We start from the raw sequence: 18,510 nt of genomic DNA on the forward strand, positions 1-18,510 counted from the left end.
TTCCATCAGCTTTTCTGCAATCTCCTTATCCTCCTTCAGTACTCCTTTAACTCTCTTCTCATTCAAGAGTCCAACCACCAACCTAGCAGGTTTCCTGCTTCTGATATATTTAAAGAATGTTTTTATTATTGTTCTTAATGTTTAACAATATGTTCCTCAGGTTCTTTCGTAGCATGTTTTACTGTTTTCTTGCATTTTCTGTGTATGCACATTCTTTCTTCTCCATTTGGACTCAATTTGGTGTGTATCCAAGAATTCCATTTCCTGAAGGAAGCATTCTTGTTACCAGTAGCTTCCTTGACTGCTGCTTAACCATGCTGGTATCCTATTGGATATGGATGGGAAATGTGTGGCCTTTTATATATTGTTGGACTGCAATTGCAATAATCCCTTACTATTGGCTATGCTGGCTAGGGCTGATGGTAGTTGTAATCCAACAACATCTGGAAGGCCACATGTTTCCCAGCCCTGTTTTTGGACGTGGTGGTATCTTTCCTTATTTGCAGTTTACATTCTAGCTGAGCTTTTATAGTAGTTTTGAATAACACCCAAGCTTTCTGGAGATACAGTCTGGAGTACTTCCTGAATGGTTGGTGCCCCACTTTTGTCAAATCCCTTGAATTACAGCTGACAATCCTGACTTCACTCCCATCTGGAGTGAAGATGGGACTTTCAACTTCATTGTGGTGGTGTACAGAGGCCAACTTCCAAAACAGATATCCTTGTTCCGATATTTCTGGCCTTGACTGTATTTGACCCTCTTGACTTTTTCTTTCAACTTTCTCTTTACCAGTCCGCACTTTAAAACAAGTTTCCTCTTTTGAAGTCAAATGTCTTGTGGGTTTTCTTGGCAATTGTCCAGTTACATATTATATTGAATTTGATAGCCACTTAAGATTCAATCTAGGGTTCCCTTCCCTCTGGTCCGTTCCATGGCAATGTTCTATTGCACAGCTATGTAGGGTATTTAGAAATTTTATTCTTTTATTTTATTCTTTGTTGTGATTGGAACATGAATTTACATGCCTATTCCTCCATTCAAGGACAGGACACAATGGTTGAGTAATATATGATGAACCAAGCAAGCCTTTACTTCCCTGATAATTAATTACACTATGTAAAGATAATTAAAGTTGTCCTTACTACAAAACTCTCCTTTGGATGCCTCCCTGATTTCATTGTCCAGATCAAGATCACCTTGAGCATTTTGATTGGGGGTGGGGTGGGGCTTTGGCATTCCCACCCACAGCAGTTCGATGGAGGCATCTGCCCCACTTAAGGTTTCTAGTTTGTTTGACTCTATATCCTCTTTGACAGAATAATACTGCCCCCAGTACACCATTTCCTGTCCTTCCTATAGAACACAGATGGGGAACCTCTGGTCCACAGGCCAGTTTTGGCCCATCAGGCAAGGCCCTCCCCCTTCTCCCTGAAGCTCCATCTCCTCAGAAGGGAGAGGGGTGAGCTAAAATATTTTGGAAACGAATACAGTCTTTAGCTCAAAGAATATTAAATACCACTATAGAATTAAAGCCAGAAACTTCTTTATTGGGACTAACAGATAAACACATAAAAGAGAAGGGGGTAACCCTCTTTCTCTGCATGACAAGGGCTGCAAGGTTATTGTATACACAAAAGTGGAAGAATGAAACAATACCAACTGTGAGCGAGTGGATCATGAAAATGATGGAGCTGGCAGAGATATCAAAACTTACTATTATAATTAAAGAAGGATCAACAACTAAATTTATGTTAGATTGGAAACCTTTTATAGAATTTGTACAAGAAATAGAGAAAAATGATATCTATGTATGTGGATTTTAAACTTTGAGATGGTTAATTCTCTTTTTGTTAAAATCAGGAGAGAAATGAGATAATGTCTGTGAACTCAATGTATGATATACAACTAAGATAAGAAGTAGAGAATAATAATAAGCATTTGTTGTGTAAGGGGAGCCAAAGGTAGATATCTTACAATCTTAAGAGATATTTTAGTGTATGTGTATTGTGTGTTTATGTTGTTGTTGCATTGTGTTTTTCTTTTTTAAAAATAAAAATTATTATATCAAAAAAAGAAGGGAGAGGGGTGAGAGAGTGACTGAGGTGTGACTGTGTTCACTCCTCCTTTGTCTTCCCCATATGGGGATGAGTGATGCTACTGTGTACTTTGGTGGTGTTTTTGAAGTGCTGGCAGAGTCCACTTTGCTTCACTCCCTCATGGGGAACTCAAAGGAAGAGAAAAACTAGTGTCTCAGTGGTTTAGATCTGCCCAGGCTTTCCCTAGCCATGGAAAGTTCGGGTGGAACAAAGTTGGCTCCCTTGAATGTGGACCTGATGGCATCAGAGGGCGGCCCCCCATCACCTCATATCATCCAGACCAGATTCCAGAATGGTTCCCCACACCCACTTTAGAGTTTATATTCAGATAACTATCTAACTGTCTCTCTCCATTCCATCAGATTTCTATTATGCCCCCTATAGCTATGTTCTCCTTTAAACCCAAGCACTCTTCCTCCCTGCTCTTGGCTTGGAGGCTTCTAGCATTAGCATATAAACACCTATACATGGTGTCCTTCTCCAAATGTCTCTGGCATATATGTTTCCCCCCACTACCCTTTGTCCTCTTTGACAGGCTGTCATGCCCTACTTTATGCTAATTGCCAATGTTACTCAGATCATCCAATTTGGATGATCAGAAATCTTTCTGCCCTCATTCCCTGGAGATGGGGCTTTCCTCCAGGAATCAGTTTAAAAGCTGCTCTGTAACCTTTTTGATATTAAGTGCCATTTTGGTTCAAGTGGAGCCCATGCCCTTTGTACAGGCTCAGCTTATCCCAAAATCATACCCAGTGCCCCGCATCCCAGCACCACCATCTCACCCATGCACTGAGAGCCCTCAACTCTGTCTCTGTAGCTGGCCCTCACATGGAGCAGGTAACATTACAGAGGAAACTACCCTGGTGGTCCTGGACTTCAGCTTTCATAGAATCATAGAATAGTAGGGTTGGAAGGGGCCTACAAGGCCATCGAGTCCAACCCCCTGCTCAATGCAGGAATCCAAGTCAGAGCATCCCTGACAAATGGCTGTCCAGCCTCGTCTTGAAGGCCTCCAGTGTGGGAGAGCCCACCACCTCCCCAGGTAATTGGTTCCATTGTCCAAGCTTTCTACCAAGCAACTAAATTTCACTTCCCAAACCACAGGACTAGATTTCCCCACTTCATTGGTGCTGATGTGCTCCGTGACTGTTGATTGTGGCACCAGAAGTGTGGCATCTGGTCACCTTCGCATTATGCATGTAAGTCACTGTATGGTCTATACACACATTTACAAACCAATCTCACTGTGTTTCTAATGAAAAATCCCCCCCCCCCATCCCTGAGGCATATCCTTGGCATGAGAAGATATCAGTTTGTCCCCCAAGGAGTGGGTCCCCTCTAAGGAATCATTTCCTTCTTACTCAGGGTGACCATGACGACAGAGGAGCTGTCACCCTGGGAATGGAAGGCTGCTATCACAACCCTGAAGGCCTCATTCACAAACCTCTCTTCCTCTCTCAGCTTCTCCAGGTCAGCTACCTTGGCTTTAAGGAAACGAACTTAATCCTTGAGAGCCAGGAACTCATTGCACTGAGCACACACCAACAACTTCTGTCCAGGAGGCGGATACTCATACATGTGATACTTTGCAATACATTGGGGGCAGAGGGGTGGGGAAGAACCCCAGCTCTGCTGGCATTCTGTCTTTTCTTTTTGTTTGTTCACTTGGAAGGGTGTATGATTTTTAAAAAAAGCTGTCCTGGTTTTCGTGCTTTGTTGCCTGGTCTGCTGGCTAGCTTCCACCAACTTCTGCAGACAAGGAAGTCTGCAAGATATTTTGAAAGCATAATTAAAAAGTAGAAATGCCAGAAATACCGTTAATAAGTCTACAAATGGAGCAAGGGATGGGAGGATTTGTTAGAATATTAGCTACTTCTAATTATAGCAATACTAGTTAAAGGCCTGTGAAATTTCATGGGTGAGATGGAGGGTGTGTGTGGTGGGGAAGGGAAGGATGCAGTGCTTCCCATGATTCATCTCCATCTTTGTGAGCATAGGCAGGACCATGTTTAAGGAAGAACAGGGTTGGCATCATTAGGGCCATTTCTGTGGATAGAGCAGTTGAGATGGCTAGAACTGCTTTGGCAGACTGTTCTCCACCCCCACTCAGAATCTCTTTATCTCCCACCTTCCCCAGTCAAGGAGTGAGGTTATGGAAGGGAGAAAAGGAAGCATCCTCCATCCTCACCCAAGCCATCTTCTTGGATTAGGGAGTATGGAGGGTAAGGTGTACAGAACTGTATTATCCCATACGTACAATCCTAGCGTTGGTTTTGGAAGGAGGATGGAAAGATTGCCCCTTTTCCCCTTCCCCTCTGAAAGCTAGGTCCTATATTTTTTGGGGTGAGGCATGGGAGGGTTATCTTGATGGATTGTCTGCACCTGCTCCCTCCGACTGTTTTTCTTCCATTGATATTCTGTGAATATGACAGCACTAATGGAGACATAGAGAATGTTGGCTTTTAGATGGGAGACCAATACTCCACTCCAGCAAGTGCAAGTAGGAGCAATTTTTTGCTTGTGGTTCTTTCCTACAATCAACAAAACAAAAATGACAGGATCCCCAATTAGAATTAAAACACGCACACAAGGTACAAGGAACCTTACAGAACTGCAATTTACCAATATATATTGTACGAAAAGATTAAAATTTATAATAATTTGAAGACATGTATATAAGCAAATAACGCACAATCATTTATATGTGCCAAATTGCCGGGGTTCCATTGACAAAGATGATATGATGTACATTTATTGGAACTATTGACTTCCTTTGTAATTGACTGATATGGTTGATGTGATGTATATGCATTGGAATTATTGATTTCCTCTTGGTATGTATAAATGTTTGTGCCTTATTTGCTTATATACAAATTATTATACATTTTACTTTTTCATGCAACATATATTGGTAAATTGCAATTCTATAAGGTTCCTTGCATCTTGTGTGTTTTTCCCTACCACCAGCACAAAAGGATGTTTAGGGAGAAGGAGAGGAACCCTGGGATTACTATAGTGTTTATGAGGGAGTGGGAAGAAGAGGAGCTCTGCAAGTGTGTTAGTTGTACTTCTGATTCCTTGATCCAAGGACTGGCTAAATGTTTGGCTGGCGTTCAAAAATATATCTGTTATCAAGGATGTATTTCTTACCTTCAGGACCTTGCATTAGTAGAATTGGTTGAAACTTATGATATTGCATTAACATTTTTGTAATTTGTTAGAAACTTTGTTTTGTTATCACTTTGTTCTTTAACATTTGTGACTGTTCAAATAGCTCAGAAAACAGTATTCACCCTGATTCACAGTATTATTCCTGGTACATCTTCTTTACCATTTACCTTAGACAAAACTTGAAACTGACATAACAGGGTCTAAAACCAGCTTGTATGCTCTGTCACTCTGGCAGGTGATTCAGAGGGTGTTTTCTTCTCCTTCATGATGCTGGTAATAAGATGATTAGCCTATATAAATAGGATATAAATTTGTTCCGTAACACACATTAAAGATAATTATGACTTTCAATTTTACCCTATGGTTAGTTAATGGCCTGTGTAGAAATTGGCCCCCAGGATTTTGCCCAGAAGTAAGATTGGGAGTTGGACTCGGCCTTGAACACTCTCTTCTCCACTACTCTTGCTCCTGTGGAAAGAAATTGCAGGTCAACTAGAAGATCCTGGGTTTTATTGGAATGCTGCCTTCTTCTCTCTCTGCCCCCAAATGGAGGGACCACACAAACAAGGGCCCATTTCTCACCCTGGATAGTCAAGTAATGTTTGAACAAACCCTAAGAACAAATAACCTTAGGGAATAAATCCAAGCTACCATTAACTACAGGTCAAAATAATCCCAAATGTTACATAAAGGGCTAGTTTGCATGTAATGGTAAATTGTGGGTTAGTTAACCCATGATTTGTCTGGAGTGAGCAAGCACAACTAAACCACACAACTGCGAGGAATCCTATGGCAGAGTCTGGGGGGGGGGGCATAGGATATTTCAGATTCCTGGATCCAAGGTCGGAGTCAGTGTTCTGACCTTGGACCCAGGAGTCCAAGCTCCTCACAGCCAGCGTGGAGAGAACCACACTGGCTGCTTCTCCAAGGTTTCAAAGGCAACCTTGGAGAGGACAGAAAGGGGGCATGCCAACGGGCAAGTAGGGGAGGGGACTGGGGAAGTGGGGATATGAGCTATCCCCAGCCTTCCCCAGCCTCTTTCCCTCTCCTTTCCCAAAGCTTCAGCTAGATGGGCGAAAACACCCGTCTAGCTAAAATGCAGAGTGGGGGAGCACGGAGGCGAAGACTGCCTCTGTGCTCCTCCCACTCTAGATAGGATCCCTGTCAGCCTCTGATAGGATTGCGCCCTGTGTTAAACAATTCAGAGTTAACCAATAATTTGTTCTTTGGTTAACTCTGGATTGTTTAATCCCTAAACAGTGAGGAGCGTGCTGGAGGCAGCTCACTTGTTCCCTTTTGTACCTGACAAATCATGGATTAATTAACCCACGATTTGTTGGTATGTGTTAACTGGGTCAAAGTGTAGAACTTAATTGTCAGCAGAGTCTGCAGAATTGATAGGGGTCATGTAACAAGTTCCTTGTTTAACAATACCACAGGCATTTGTAGCATTGCAGCACCTTCTCCTGTGATAAAATTCCTCTGAGTAAGTTATATTCTGCAATGGGACATGTGTGTCTGGTGGGGAACCTGACTCCAAGAATTTTACCCTATAGCAATATAACTTGCAGAACAATTGTATGGCACCCCAGATAGTGTGGTTCCCCTCCTCCGCAGGTGGAGACAGAGCTCCTACCCCAGAAGAAATCTGAGTGTGGATTTCTCCCCTCCCAACCCCCAGGCCCCTCCTATTGACCTTGGGGAAGGAGAGGGATGGGGGTGCACCAGTGGGTGGGAAGGGGAAGGGCCCTGGATCTGCCAGATCCAATGGCCTCTGATCCCCCACTCCTGGCCCTGCCCCCAGAAGTGGAACACTACTAGAAGTGCTCAGAGGCCTGTCTAGTGGGAAGTACTGTAAGGGAGGATAGAAAAGTGAAAATCGCCTTGTTCCTCCTGCCCTGATGACAGCAGCCCAATAGGGCATACAATTCTCAGAAGCCTCTGAGATGGGAAGCTTCTGTCTTCTTTCTTTCTTTCTTTCTTTCTTTCTTTCTTTCTTTCATTTGTTCTCTCTCTCTCTCTGATATTTATATTTATATACCGTTAAATATAATAAAATCCCTAAGCAGTCTAGCAGGCATCAATCTGGTAGGATTGCACCCTTACATAATTTTCAGTAGGGAGAGCTATCCACTGACCACAATGGAGAATACTAAGGAATAGCTATAACAAAACTATTACAAGTCATGGCTTGGGCTCCAAATCGTCTGATTTAAGACTCCTTTCAAAAGACAATATTCTGATAAGAGTTTGTATATCTTATATGTTGCACCTGAACATAATACGTAAAAACAAAAAGCAGCTTATCTCATGTCCTCCGCCAATGAAAGGGCTCTGAAAAAGAATATCTCCCCCTCCCCCAACTTTAGGACCAGTCTTCAGCATAGTTGACCTGTTTTTCGGTAGCACGGGTGTTTCCTAGTAACGATGGCAAATGCTGGCGAGGCTGTTCAGATCTTCTGTGAACCGAGTAGTGTCCTGGGGTCAGTCGGCAGATTCTGGAAGAAAACCAATGTGAATTCAGCTGGCTTTCCATAATAAAAGGTTTTACGTGAGTGCTTAACATGACAGATATGTCGATGTTTACAGGGTGCAAGTTTAAGCAGGCAAACCTGGAGGGAATTAGTTTGAATAGATGATCTTATGTAACTATCTGAACTTTGAGAAGACTGCATAATACTGCTGTTTACACAAGTGACTTCTGGATGTTCCCAGCAGTTGGTGTGCAGAGAGAGAGAAAGTGTGTGTGTGGGGGGAATACACAGCCCAGTGAAGTTTCAGTGTTAGTGTCTTAAATCTAGAAAAGTAGGTTTGAGTCATGACAGCTGGAATGGTTTTAACCTTTATATTGTGTGGCTAGGTAAATTGTGCTTTGGCAAGTATTGGTTATAGTGTTAGGTATAAATTGTAACTACTCTAGGGAAGAATGTGTTAGTCAAAAGTGGTTTGTAAAATGAAAATGTTTTTTCTTTTCTGGAAAATTATTAAACTATTAGTTGCTTAGTATAGATTTGTATGAACTAGGACGGAACTATATATTCAAGAAACATGAGCCGGCCGTTAAATCTAGCACCTCCATGTTTTGTTCTTCCTCTCTGCAAAATGTAGTACAACTTATAACATGTCTTCGTGTCATTAGAATGGGCATTTGCCTGCCTCAGCCAGCGGGAAAACACACACATATTATTACGAGGGCACGGGGAAGTTATGCTACAGGAAGGGTTCCTGCTCTCAAAGGTGGCCTAGAAATATTTTAAACAAACAAATGATATGCTACATATTACGGTGGGGATGCAGAGGACATGATGGGCGATAACCATTTTTGATGCCAACACTGTATTCTGCTCCTACTCTTCACTCGAAGGGAAAAGTCTATTTGGCTGTGTGGGTGTTACTTAAACATTAGCCATTTTTGTCTTGGAACTTTTTATATATATTTAGTTCATGTGGCAGTGAGTGAACCTTTAAGGGGACTGGCATAGTAGTTCCATGTAGAAGTGTTCAAATAATCTGAACTGAGAACAGAGAATCTAAGTATATTCTGAGTTGAAGTACTCCAATTTGGATACTCTTCTGTGATTCATTACAGACCTTTGTAGAATATGACGCTCTTTCTGGTGCTGAAGCTTTGAACTTCATTCCACTTCGAAAGTGGGAAGCTTAATATCTGCTAGGACTATTCACTGTGGCCCACATGACTTAATAATAAATACAGCATTAATTAAAAATCCTACAACATATGGTTTTGCTATTAAGAAGTGTTTCATTAGTTGGGAGGTTGTTGTTCTCTAACTTGGGTAGTAGTAGACAGGTAAAACTTATTACAGCAACACTTTCCACAAATGTTCCTCTTTGGAAGTCAACAAAAAACACCTTTCACATGCCTAAGTTAGTTGGAGTACAGATATTTTGGTCATTATGCATTGGTACAGCCAGAGTATTGTCAATTCCTGAATGAGTTTGCTCCTGCACTTAAAACGTATTGCAGGTGAATAGAACATTGCTTCTATAGTTTTTTAAAACTTAGTTTCTAATAGTACACGGCCAACTTGTAATAACAATTTCATCTTCAATTTCTTTAGGATTAATATCAGGGAGACTTACAGGGGGCCAAAAGCCACTGCTTGAATTCATCTACAGAGGGTATCAACCAGCCAAGATCATAAACATTGTTTGTGTGTCTGCAGTTGTAGCGTGCCATTGCCCTAGGAACTCTTTCTTTTACCCATGAACAACTCAGGCACACATAAAGGAAGGGATTAAAAGTCCCAGATATGGTTGAAAGATAAACCCAATGTGAAATTCTTCTGGAAATGAAGAATCCAGCATTCCTGAGTTCCTAGTCCCTGGGGTGAAAGCCTAGTTTCTAGGCTTGAAATGGTCAGGGAAGGGCCATAACTCAGTGGTAGAACATACGCTGTGCATGCACGGGGTCCCAACTGGCATCTCTAGGGCAGGAACAAACAGGTTACCAATGTAGATTTTTCAATATCAATGTAATATGTTCAATATAGCTGGTTCCTGATATCTTGCTGCAATATTTTGTATCAATTGAAGTTTTGAGGCACTTTCCATAGGTGGTGGTTGTTGTTGTTGTTGTTGTTGTTGTTATTTACATTTCTAAACCACCCCATAGCCAAAGCTGTCTGGGCAGTTTACAGAAGTTAAAACATTATAATAATGCATTACATTAATGTGACCTTGATATTACAAAAGCATGAATCACTGTAGCATGGTCACCCTTATCCAAAAGAGGGAGCAACTGGCACACCAGCTGAGGTTGGCACTTAAGGGTATAGACACCACTTGGGCATCTGTAGACTAAAGATTAATTAAAAAGCACCAGGCTGCTCCTAAAGGAGGAACGCAACCCAATCCAGTACAGACTGAAGTCCTACATCCTGGTCAAGCAAATCTGCCACCAGCAGTACCTCCATCTCATCTGCATTAAGTTTTGCCATGTTTTATTGAAAACCTGCAGGGAGGCTCTGAAAATGGAGTTTTCATAGAGCATAGCAGCATAGCTCATTCTAATAGTTTGGGAACCCCTGATCTAGTCTTGCCTGATCCCTTAGTGATGGTTCTCTGTGCATGAACACATTACTTCCCACTTCAAAGGCAAAATATGGCAAGTAAACTTTGTTTTGTGGTAGTAACGACAATAATGAGATTAGTGACAGTACACACTTATTTTCTACACAGTAGAACATACTAGTGTGGTACGATACCACCATCTTGTACCTCAGGAGTGGGGCCCTCCAGATTTATTGCCCCCCAATACCCATCAGTCCCCACCAGCATAGGCAGTAGTCAGGAATGATGAGAGTTGTAGTCCAACAACATCTGGAGGGCTCCAGGTTCCCCACCCCTGTTCTACACTATAGTAATAATTGATACCATGTTTGACTGCAGGAATTCTAAAAAGTGTTTTGTATTTCCAGTATCCCAGCCCTAATATACATACATGTGTACACACACACACACACACATACCAGTCTAATCTCTCTAATTACAGGGAAACATGGAGTCTTATTCTGGGATAAAATGTAGTAATTCAAAGAATAGAAAGCCAACCCAAATGGCAAGCTAACATTTATTTTATGTAGTGATGAAATGATAGCTTAAGAGCTATCTGAGGAATAGTGCGGGGTAGATTTACTTCTGCTTTACTGCTGAGTGAGCCTGGGGACTTGAATATGTCCTTAGCCACTACTTTTAGCATAAAGTCTAATAACATATGAAGAGCAGGCCTGCTAAATCAGACCAAAGGGCTATGTAGTCCAGTATCCTGTTTCCTACAATGGCCAACAAGATGCCTACGGAAGCCCACAAGCACCACAGGAGGGCAATAGCCTTCTCCCACTGTTGTTTCTCAGTACCTGGTATTTAGAGGCAAAGTAAAAGTTGATGGAGCGGGTGACATGGTATGCAATATCATTGCATTGTTTAAGTTTGCCTTTGGGATCCAGTGATAGGGAATTAATTGCTTCCATTGTTTGTTTGTTTTCTGTATTTACCAGGAGTGATATTTGGGAAAATCTAAAGCTGGGTATTTAAAAATGGCACTTGACTGGTGTTTCAGAATGCTAGCAGTCTTGGCAGAGTATCAGATCAGTGGAGTAAGAAGTCCAAACTAGGACAGTAAAAGCATTGTTCTTATGCTTACTGCAGGAAGTCTTTTCTAATGTCTCTGTTCCTTGGTTCAGTTCCAGAGCACCTTTTTGAATTTTGTTGGATGCAAGGGTAATATATTATCCGAGCAATTGGAAAAAACAGAACAAAATGAAGAACAGCAAGGTTTCTGATCAAGCAGTATATGCAATATTAAGTCTGTCCTTCCCCCTCCCCCTCAGCTACCCCCTGCCCCCATCACATATCTTGCAGTCCCTACTCTCTAGCCCATAGTTAGGCTGGTAATTTAAAAGCCATATATGATGTACTAGAATTGTATTGCACAGCATGGGCAGCATGTGATCCAGGAATGGGTGGTGCTGTAACAAAAGTATGGCCAAATTTCAAGCTATGCTTTCACTTATGTTCGGTAATGCAGATACATCAAGTCCCAGTGTGGTCAAGGCTATAAATTTATGGAGATGCTTTCCCTATGCAAAATAAGTCCCTAAACTACTTCACTGTTTGCAAAGAATGACGAACAGCATTTCTTCCTCTTCTACTCCCCTTCATGCTAGAAACGCTTAACATTACTGCCATGTAGAACACTACTGTGTTTGAGTTGGTCTTTATGGACCCCGTGCTCATGTCCATCGGTATTGTATCCTCACATTTCTTCTCAGTGAGGCAGTATCAATCTATATATCATGCTGAAATGAAGATGTTGAACAATTATAATGTGGTTGAGATTAATTAAGGTGTAATGCTGGGTCAGTATTGCCATGTATGTTGGATATAATGGAGAGAATAACCATAGAAACCTGATAGCCATCATGGTTTGCAAGGCTAAAACTAGGCTTCCCTTTGTTGTTGCACATCACTTCACCCTCTACCATTACCCTTACTTTGGATGTGTCTTATGTTGTAATCTTTAAATGTGTTAACTTGTCACATTCATGGCATCTAATATAAAATGGCTTGAATGGCAGTCTGAGACTGTGTGTGTGTTTAGAATACTAACGGGTTACTAGACTTGTTGAAAGTTATAGCTGAAGTTGCAATGAAGCAGCCTCTTAAATATGAGAAATTCCATAGTTCTTTCACCCTGAAGTATTCACTTCAAGTATGGGTACACCTAGAACTGTTAAGTTCTAAATTTATGTTAAACCTCTGGCTAGGAAGCCTGTTGCTGATCATGAACAGTTCACAGGTAGTATCTTAGCTTTCAAGTTGAGGTTTCCCTTTGTCTCATCTTCCCCTTCTCTCTGGGCCAGACTGTAGCTGTGGGACCTTGATTTACTTCCCATGTACTAGTGTTCTCCCACTCACCTCCATAACAATGTGGTGTATTTAAGATTGAAACAATTTTGGGACACACTTGGGCCAGGAGAGGAGCATAAGGGAGAAAAGGGGGCATGGTCCCATGAATGTGAGGGGGGAAGGCTACATCTGCCACAAATATAGAGTGTTAATCAAAAGGAAGAAAGTTGGGATGGCATGAAGTTGATGGCTGTCTTAGCAACCCTAAGAGCACTCCACTACCATTATCAAGGAGAGAGTCCAGTTTAGGCTTTGCCTGAGTTTAGAAAGCCCTACAAACATCTCTTGTGATGAGTCATCCCATTCCGTCGGTATATTTTAAAGATACATTATCTGTATTATTTTTATATAATGCAGATAATGATCTAGAAGTCTAATGTGCTCTGTGTGTTTGGAAACCACCTCATAAAGGAAAGAGCTATTTACAGAGCAATCCAATACAGAACTCGGGAGAAAGGGCACGGTTACACGAGCAGAATGGCTGCCGTATCCAGCATGTGCTTAGCCCAGGAGGGGAGGGGGAAAATGCACAAGAACATCCAAAAATGGTGGAAAAATGACACACTCACATCATTCCTGGAAAACACCACCCCAGCTCACCAATCAGAAACTGCTGGTGACACCTCCCACATCGAAGCAGCCAATTATCTTGCTTCAACAAGGGCATGCCCCCTGCATCACCATATGCACAACACAGAAGACATTGCTACAGCCCCCACACTCCATTAGCCCTAGTGGCGCAGTTAGCAATGACCTCACTGTTGCTAGTCCCCAGTCCCTACAGGCACGGGTTTAAACCTGATTATGCTGTTCACAACCACTGTTTTATGAGCACAACACACACAAAGGGAAGAAAGGAGAAGACATGCAACATAGCACCCACATAGCCTTATGAGCAGGATGCTTGCAGAGAACATACACAGCCCTTTTGAGATTAGGGTTCAAGACCGACCGAGGGAGAAGGACCTTACCAAGCAGCCAAGGAGAGGGGTCACACTGACAGCACCCTCTTCCAGTGGCTCACCCCGCATGGTATTTGGAAACCGGATACAGGAGTTAAAGCCTTACCAGGGGAAAGGGGGAAAATACCCCCATTCTCCTTTGCATGCCTGGCAAAAAGCATTCATGTTAGGGGCAAAAAAGAGGGCATTCCTGGGACTCAGACTCATGCTTTAGACTCCACAGAGCACTTGCCTAACCATCCAGCCACAGCATCAGGTGGCTATCGGTATCAGACACATCATGGGGCATTTGTTTTAAATCCCCTCCGTGCCCCAGCCTCAGTACCTGGGTCATAGATGTCAGAAGCACAGGGGCTGCAGGAGGAGACCTAGCCAGATGGAAGAGCTCATGTTTTACCTGCAGGAGTTCAAATCCAAGGTATAACATCACTTTAGGAAAGGTGAGGAGGACCTCCCCACAACCAGGCACACAGCCAGACCAATAGTCGGGCCCCTGCATGAGCCAACTTGTCCTTTTGGCCCACCTGCTCCCCGACAATCCATGTGACCAGTTCACTACCACACCTGCTATGTTGTCTGATGGGCTGGCACTGCCAGATAGCTTCCCAGCAAGACTCGTGCAAGGGATGCTGACTAAGGAGTAGGGGAGTGGTAATTTCTAAGAATGGAGGTTCGAGTGCTCACAGTAGTCATGCCGTGTGCCTTGTAATCTTGGATCCTTAAGTGAAAGGGTGTGTGTGTGTGTGTGTAAGTTGTAGCTGTTAGGGAGCAAGGGAACACATTCTCCACATGCTCATGTTATGCATGCCTGTAAGCATTGTGGATCTTTTGTTTATATCTGGTATGTTAAAACTGCATGTTCATAAATTCTCTGGAGTCATTGTCTGTGTGTTTCTACACTTTGAAAACCACTCTGAGAAGGTAGAAGCCAGCCAGTTAGTGTGAGCACAAGCCTGTGCAGGAGAGGTAGCTTTGTAATTGAAGGGAGGGCTAGCAAATCAAAGCTATGCATATCCAGCTTCTGGGGAGGACAGCAGTCATCATATTGGAAAAAGTCTCCGCACCATCGTTTGATCCTTGACCTTACCTGAAGAAGATGGTATGCATGTTGCAATTGCTGTGACTGGGCTTCCAAAACAAGATCGCTAGTGAATTATGTATGTTGATTCATTCCTAAGTGTGAATTGCATTGGTGAATTGTCTCTAACTATCCAGGAAAGGTATATTGGGGTTTTGGACAGTATAGCTCACTGAAATGTCAACTACATGCAGTGGCGCTGAAAAAGGTAAATTCCATACTGGGATTATCAAGAAGAGGAATAAAAATTAAATGACTGGTGGTATAATGCCCTTAAATTTAAATGGTTGTGTGGGTCCAAATGGAATACTGTGTATGGGTCTGGTTGCCCTGTTTATCTTAGATCTCTTTAGCTTTTTCATTACCAAATCAAACTGATTGCTCCTGAGGAAGGAAATTTTGTTTTCCAAAACGTGTCAGGTTTGAATAAATGTTTGCACTTTTGAGAACAGTTTCTCCCCTGCTTATTTCTTGCATTCAGCACCTTTCCATTTTTGCTTTTAGTAGTAAATTCAGGACAGTATTTGTTCACTCAGTGTGTTACTAACCCCTTTGAATTTGCAAGATGTGGTGACGACCTGGTTTAGATGGTTTTCAAGCAGGATTAGACAAATTATGGAGGATATAGCTATTAGCCATGATAGCTAAATGGAATCTCCATGTTAAAATGGAGTATTAATGAATTCCTTGGTAAGATTGTGTGTGTTTTTGTGCAATGACTTATGTTTGTTTTTTCATCCACTAAATGTAGAGAAGACAAGAACATGAAATATCTCAGAAAAATTGTGTGTGTGGTCATCTTACTGAATTTGATAATTTTTTTTCCTGGTATAACGGAGAGTTTTTTCCCTTTGTCTTTACAGGATCAATTTGACAATTTAGACAAGCATACACAATGGGGCATTGACTTCCTGGAAAAATATGCAAAATTTGTTAAAGAAAGGATAGAGATCGAACAGAATTATGCAAAGCAACTGAGGTAAATTATTTTTAAAGTTCTCTTACTCCTAAAAACTGCAGTCTTAATTGTTTTTAATTGAAAGTAATTCTCATAGATCTCTGTGGAATTGATTGTGGAAACATTGCAGTTTTGAAAGAGCAAACATATTTGATCCATTTAGCTAAAATCAGTTTTGTTTTTCTGCCTAAATTGGTTACTACTTATGATAGATACACTGTTAGCCTAAGTTTATCCCCCTACTTTAACTGTTTTGGCACAAGCAAAGGCATGTTCCTGGTTCAGAAGTTGCAATCAGAGTTTTGCACCAGAAGCACCACGACATACTATGCAAAGTAAGCAGGGCAGAGCTGGACTGTATGATCCATATGCATCTAAAACAGTAGCTCTTCAACTTAGTACTGAGGACTGCTGTTGTGGTTCACTTGTTCTTTGTGGACCGCTACACTTTCTTGGCTGCTGTATGGAAGGATGCTTGAAGAACATCTGAATTAAAATTCAGCTACTCCCACTTGTTTTTTCTGTGGCTGCAAAGCTATGTGTGCACAAAGAGAAGAACGATGCTCTCATCCAGAGTTCCTTTGCTGTATCCACTGCAGTTGCTTGCATTGCTAAAGAGGCAAGCTGCTTTTCATGCCTCTTTAGCATGTGGTGGAAACATCAAAGAAATTTCCAGCTCCTCAGCATTTTCCTCTATTATTTTCATTTGGGGTTGAGGGAACCATTGCTGGCGCTTTCCTGGCCACAGTTGAAAAGCAAGGGTAAATCCTAATTGCTACAGTTTTCTAGCCAGTGCAAGAGTCTACTCTACATGCATCAGGAATGCGGACCTGTTCCCTGGGCTTTAGGAGGAGCTGTAAGATCCAGCAATAACTCCACTCTGAAAGAGCCTCTTGTGCAGCCCATATACAACACCTCTCTAACCCTGTTCTCACGTAACAACTACTCATGGGTTGTTTAAATCATGGGTAGTTGGCACCATGTGGGAGCAAGCAAGCATGCTGCCTCCTGACCGCTGGCCTGCTTCTGCTTTTTTACACTTTGTTAAACAACCCAGCAATGCCCCGTTCCTGGCTTGTGCTCCATGATGCCCAAACCCAGCACTCCTGGTTGAAGAGGGAGAAAAAGGCAGAATTTTAAGCCAACCACGAACCATGGGTTAAAACTCTGGGTTGTTTCTCCCTCAACAACCCAGAGTGCCAGATTCAGATGTCACAGAGCACAGCCCAGGTCCTGGGTTGTTTAGCAAAGCGGAAACAAAGCAGAAGCAGGCCAGCGGTCGGGAGGCAGCACACACACATGCTCCTTTGCTGTCCCAGCTATCCATGGTTTGAACACCCATGGTTTGCATTATGTGCAAACTGGGCCTCTGTGTCAAAATGGTAGTGCTGATGGCTGCTTTTATGCAAAGATCCATAGCAAGTGGAAAGGGGACGACTCCTGCTGGTGTTGGAACCTCAACCCTTTAATCTGCACAGCAGAGCATAGGATCAAACTCTGTTACCATTCATAGATTTCCTTCTAGAGACCATGATTTTTGCCTGACTCTTTGAAAATAATTTCATTAAGAGCAGTAAATCTTTTTTTTCCTTATGAGTTTAGCTTTAAATAACTATTTCAGAACATCACCCTGTTCTGTTTTCTTTTTTTAGGCAACACAGTTGACAAATGAATCTTCAAGAGTTGTTCTTGTTCTGACACCAGCATAGTTCATATCTCTGCACTTATCAGAATTGCAGGAGTAAAATGTAGGAATTTGTAAAGCATGTAGAATGCACCACTACTCCTTCAGTTTCCTAAACTATATTTTGGTTTTGATTTGTCTATATATCTGTTTATTCAAGGAAATGACAGAATGTGAATAGATGTGTTGGGAAAACTAAGCAGGATGTGTCACTATTTTAAGTTTGCACATGCCTTGAGCTTAATGGTGCTAACATATTTTCTGTATATGCATTTTAAAAACATCTATGAAAATTGAGCTTTCAACCAACTTAGACAAATAGTTCTGAAAATTGTAGTAATTGGGGATGTGTGCTAATATGCTCTATTTTCACTTCAGTCTTGTATCTATAGCTAGTGGAGAAAAGCCAAGGAAACCCAAAGATAAACTGATATTAAATAATTTAATCCAGACTTGATTTTCAGAAAGTACAAGGTCTTGACTTGCTCTTATGCTGGATAGCTAAAATTTCTCTCTGTGCACTCAGTTGTAAACAGGACCTGATCCATTGTTTTTGTGTGATTATCCACACTAATCCCAAATACTAATGGAGGACATCAATTATCAGCTGTTGTTTATCATAAATTTGCCAGTGTTGTTTTAAAAGGAGAAGCAGTTCGTTCTGTTTACTTCCTCTCTGCCTACAGTTAACTATTCTAAAGGTTAGCTCTCTTTGTTCTCAGTATAGGCAAATGTTTTCTTCCACATAAGTACTTATGTTCTAGGTGCAACTTCATTAAGCTATGTGGCATATGTGCTCATCTAGACAATTACAGGGTGACTATAAGATAAAGATTTATGGATCTGCCTATTTTTTCCCCAAAGGAAATGTTTTTCCAAAGGAAAATTTAGCTTCCATATTGCAGATTTCAAACTAAGTGCAATTCTGTTGTAACGTGATATAGCAGGGTCTCTAGAGGCAATTACTTGATTTGGAAGCTGAAGGAAGTCATTTAAAATGTTTGATTAACTTCTGCAGTTGGAAACTATATATAATTGCGCACAGCCAAATGAAGATTTAGTAATCTAAATTACTATATTTAGAAACTTGGCAAGATATCTGGGTACCCTACTAGTTTGAATTCTAAAT

At 41.7% G+C, this 18,510-nt stretch overlaps 1 protein-coding gene across 3 annotated transcripts in view; it reads left to right on the top strand.

Moving 5' to 3' along the window:
* The window catches only part of FNBP1L (formin binding protein 1 like), a 95,983-nt gene that overhangs the window by 20,744 nt on the left and 56,729 nt on the right, over nt 1-18,510 (top strand). For all 3 annotated transcript variants that reach the window (XM_084851794.1, XM_084851795.1, XM_084851793.1), the window contains exon 2: nt 15,603-15,718. In XM_084851794.1, coding sequence (XP_084707920.1) covers nt 15,603-15,718 — 116 coding nt within the window. The remainder of the gene's footprint in view (nt 1-15,602; nt 15,719-18,510) is intronic.

This window comes from Heloderma suspectum, chromosome 4 (assembly GCF_057233095.1).
Source record: "Heloderma suspectum isolate Gila_16-S chromosome 4, 16-S_ref, whole genome shotgun sequence".
NCBI lineage: Eukaryota > Metazoa > Chordata > Lepidosauria > Squamata > Helodermatidae > Heloderma > Heloderma suspectum.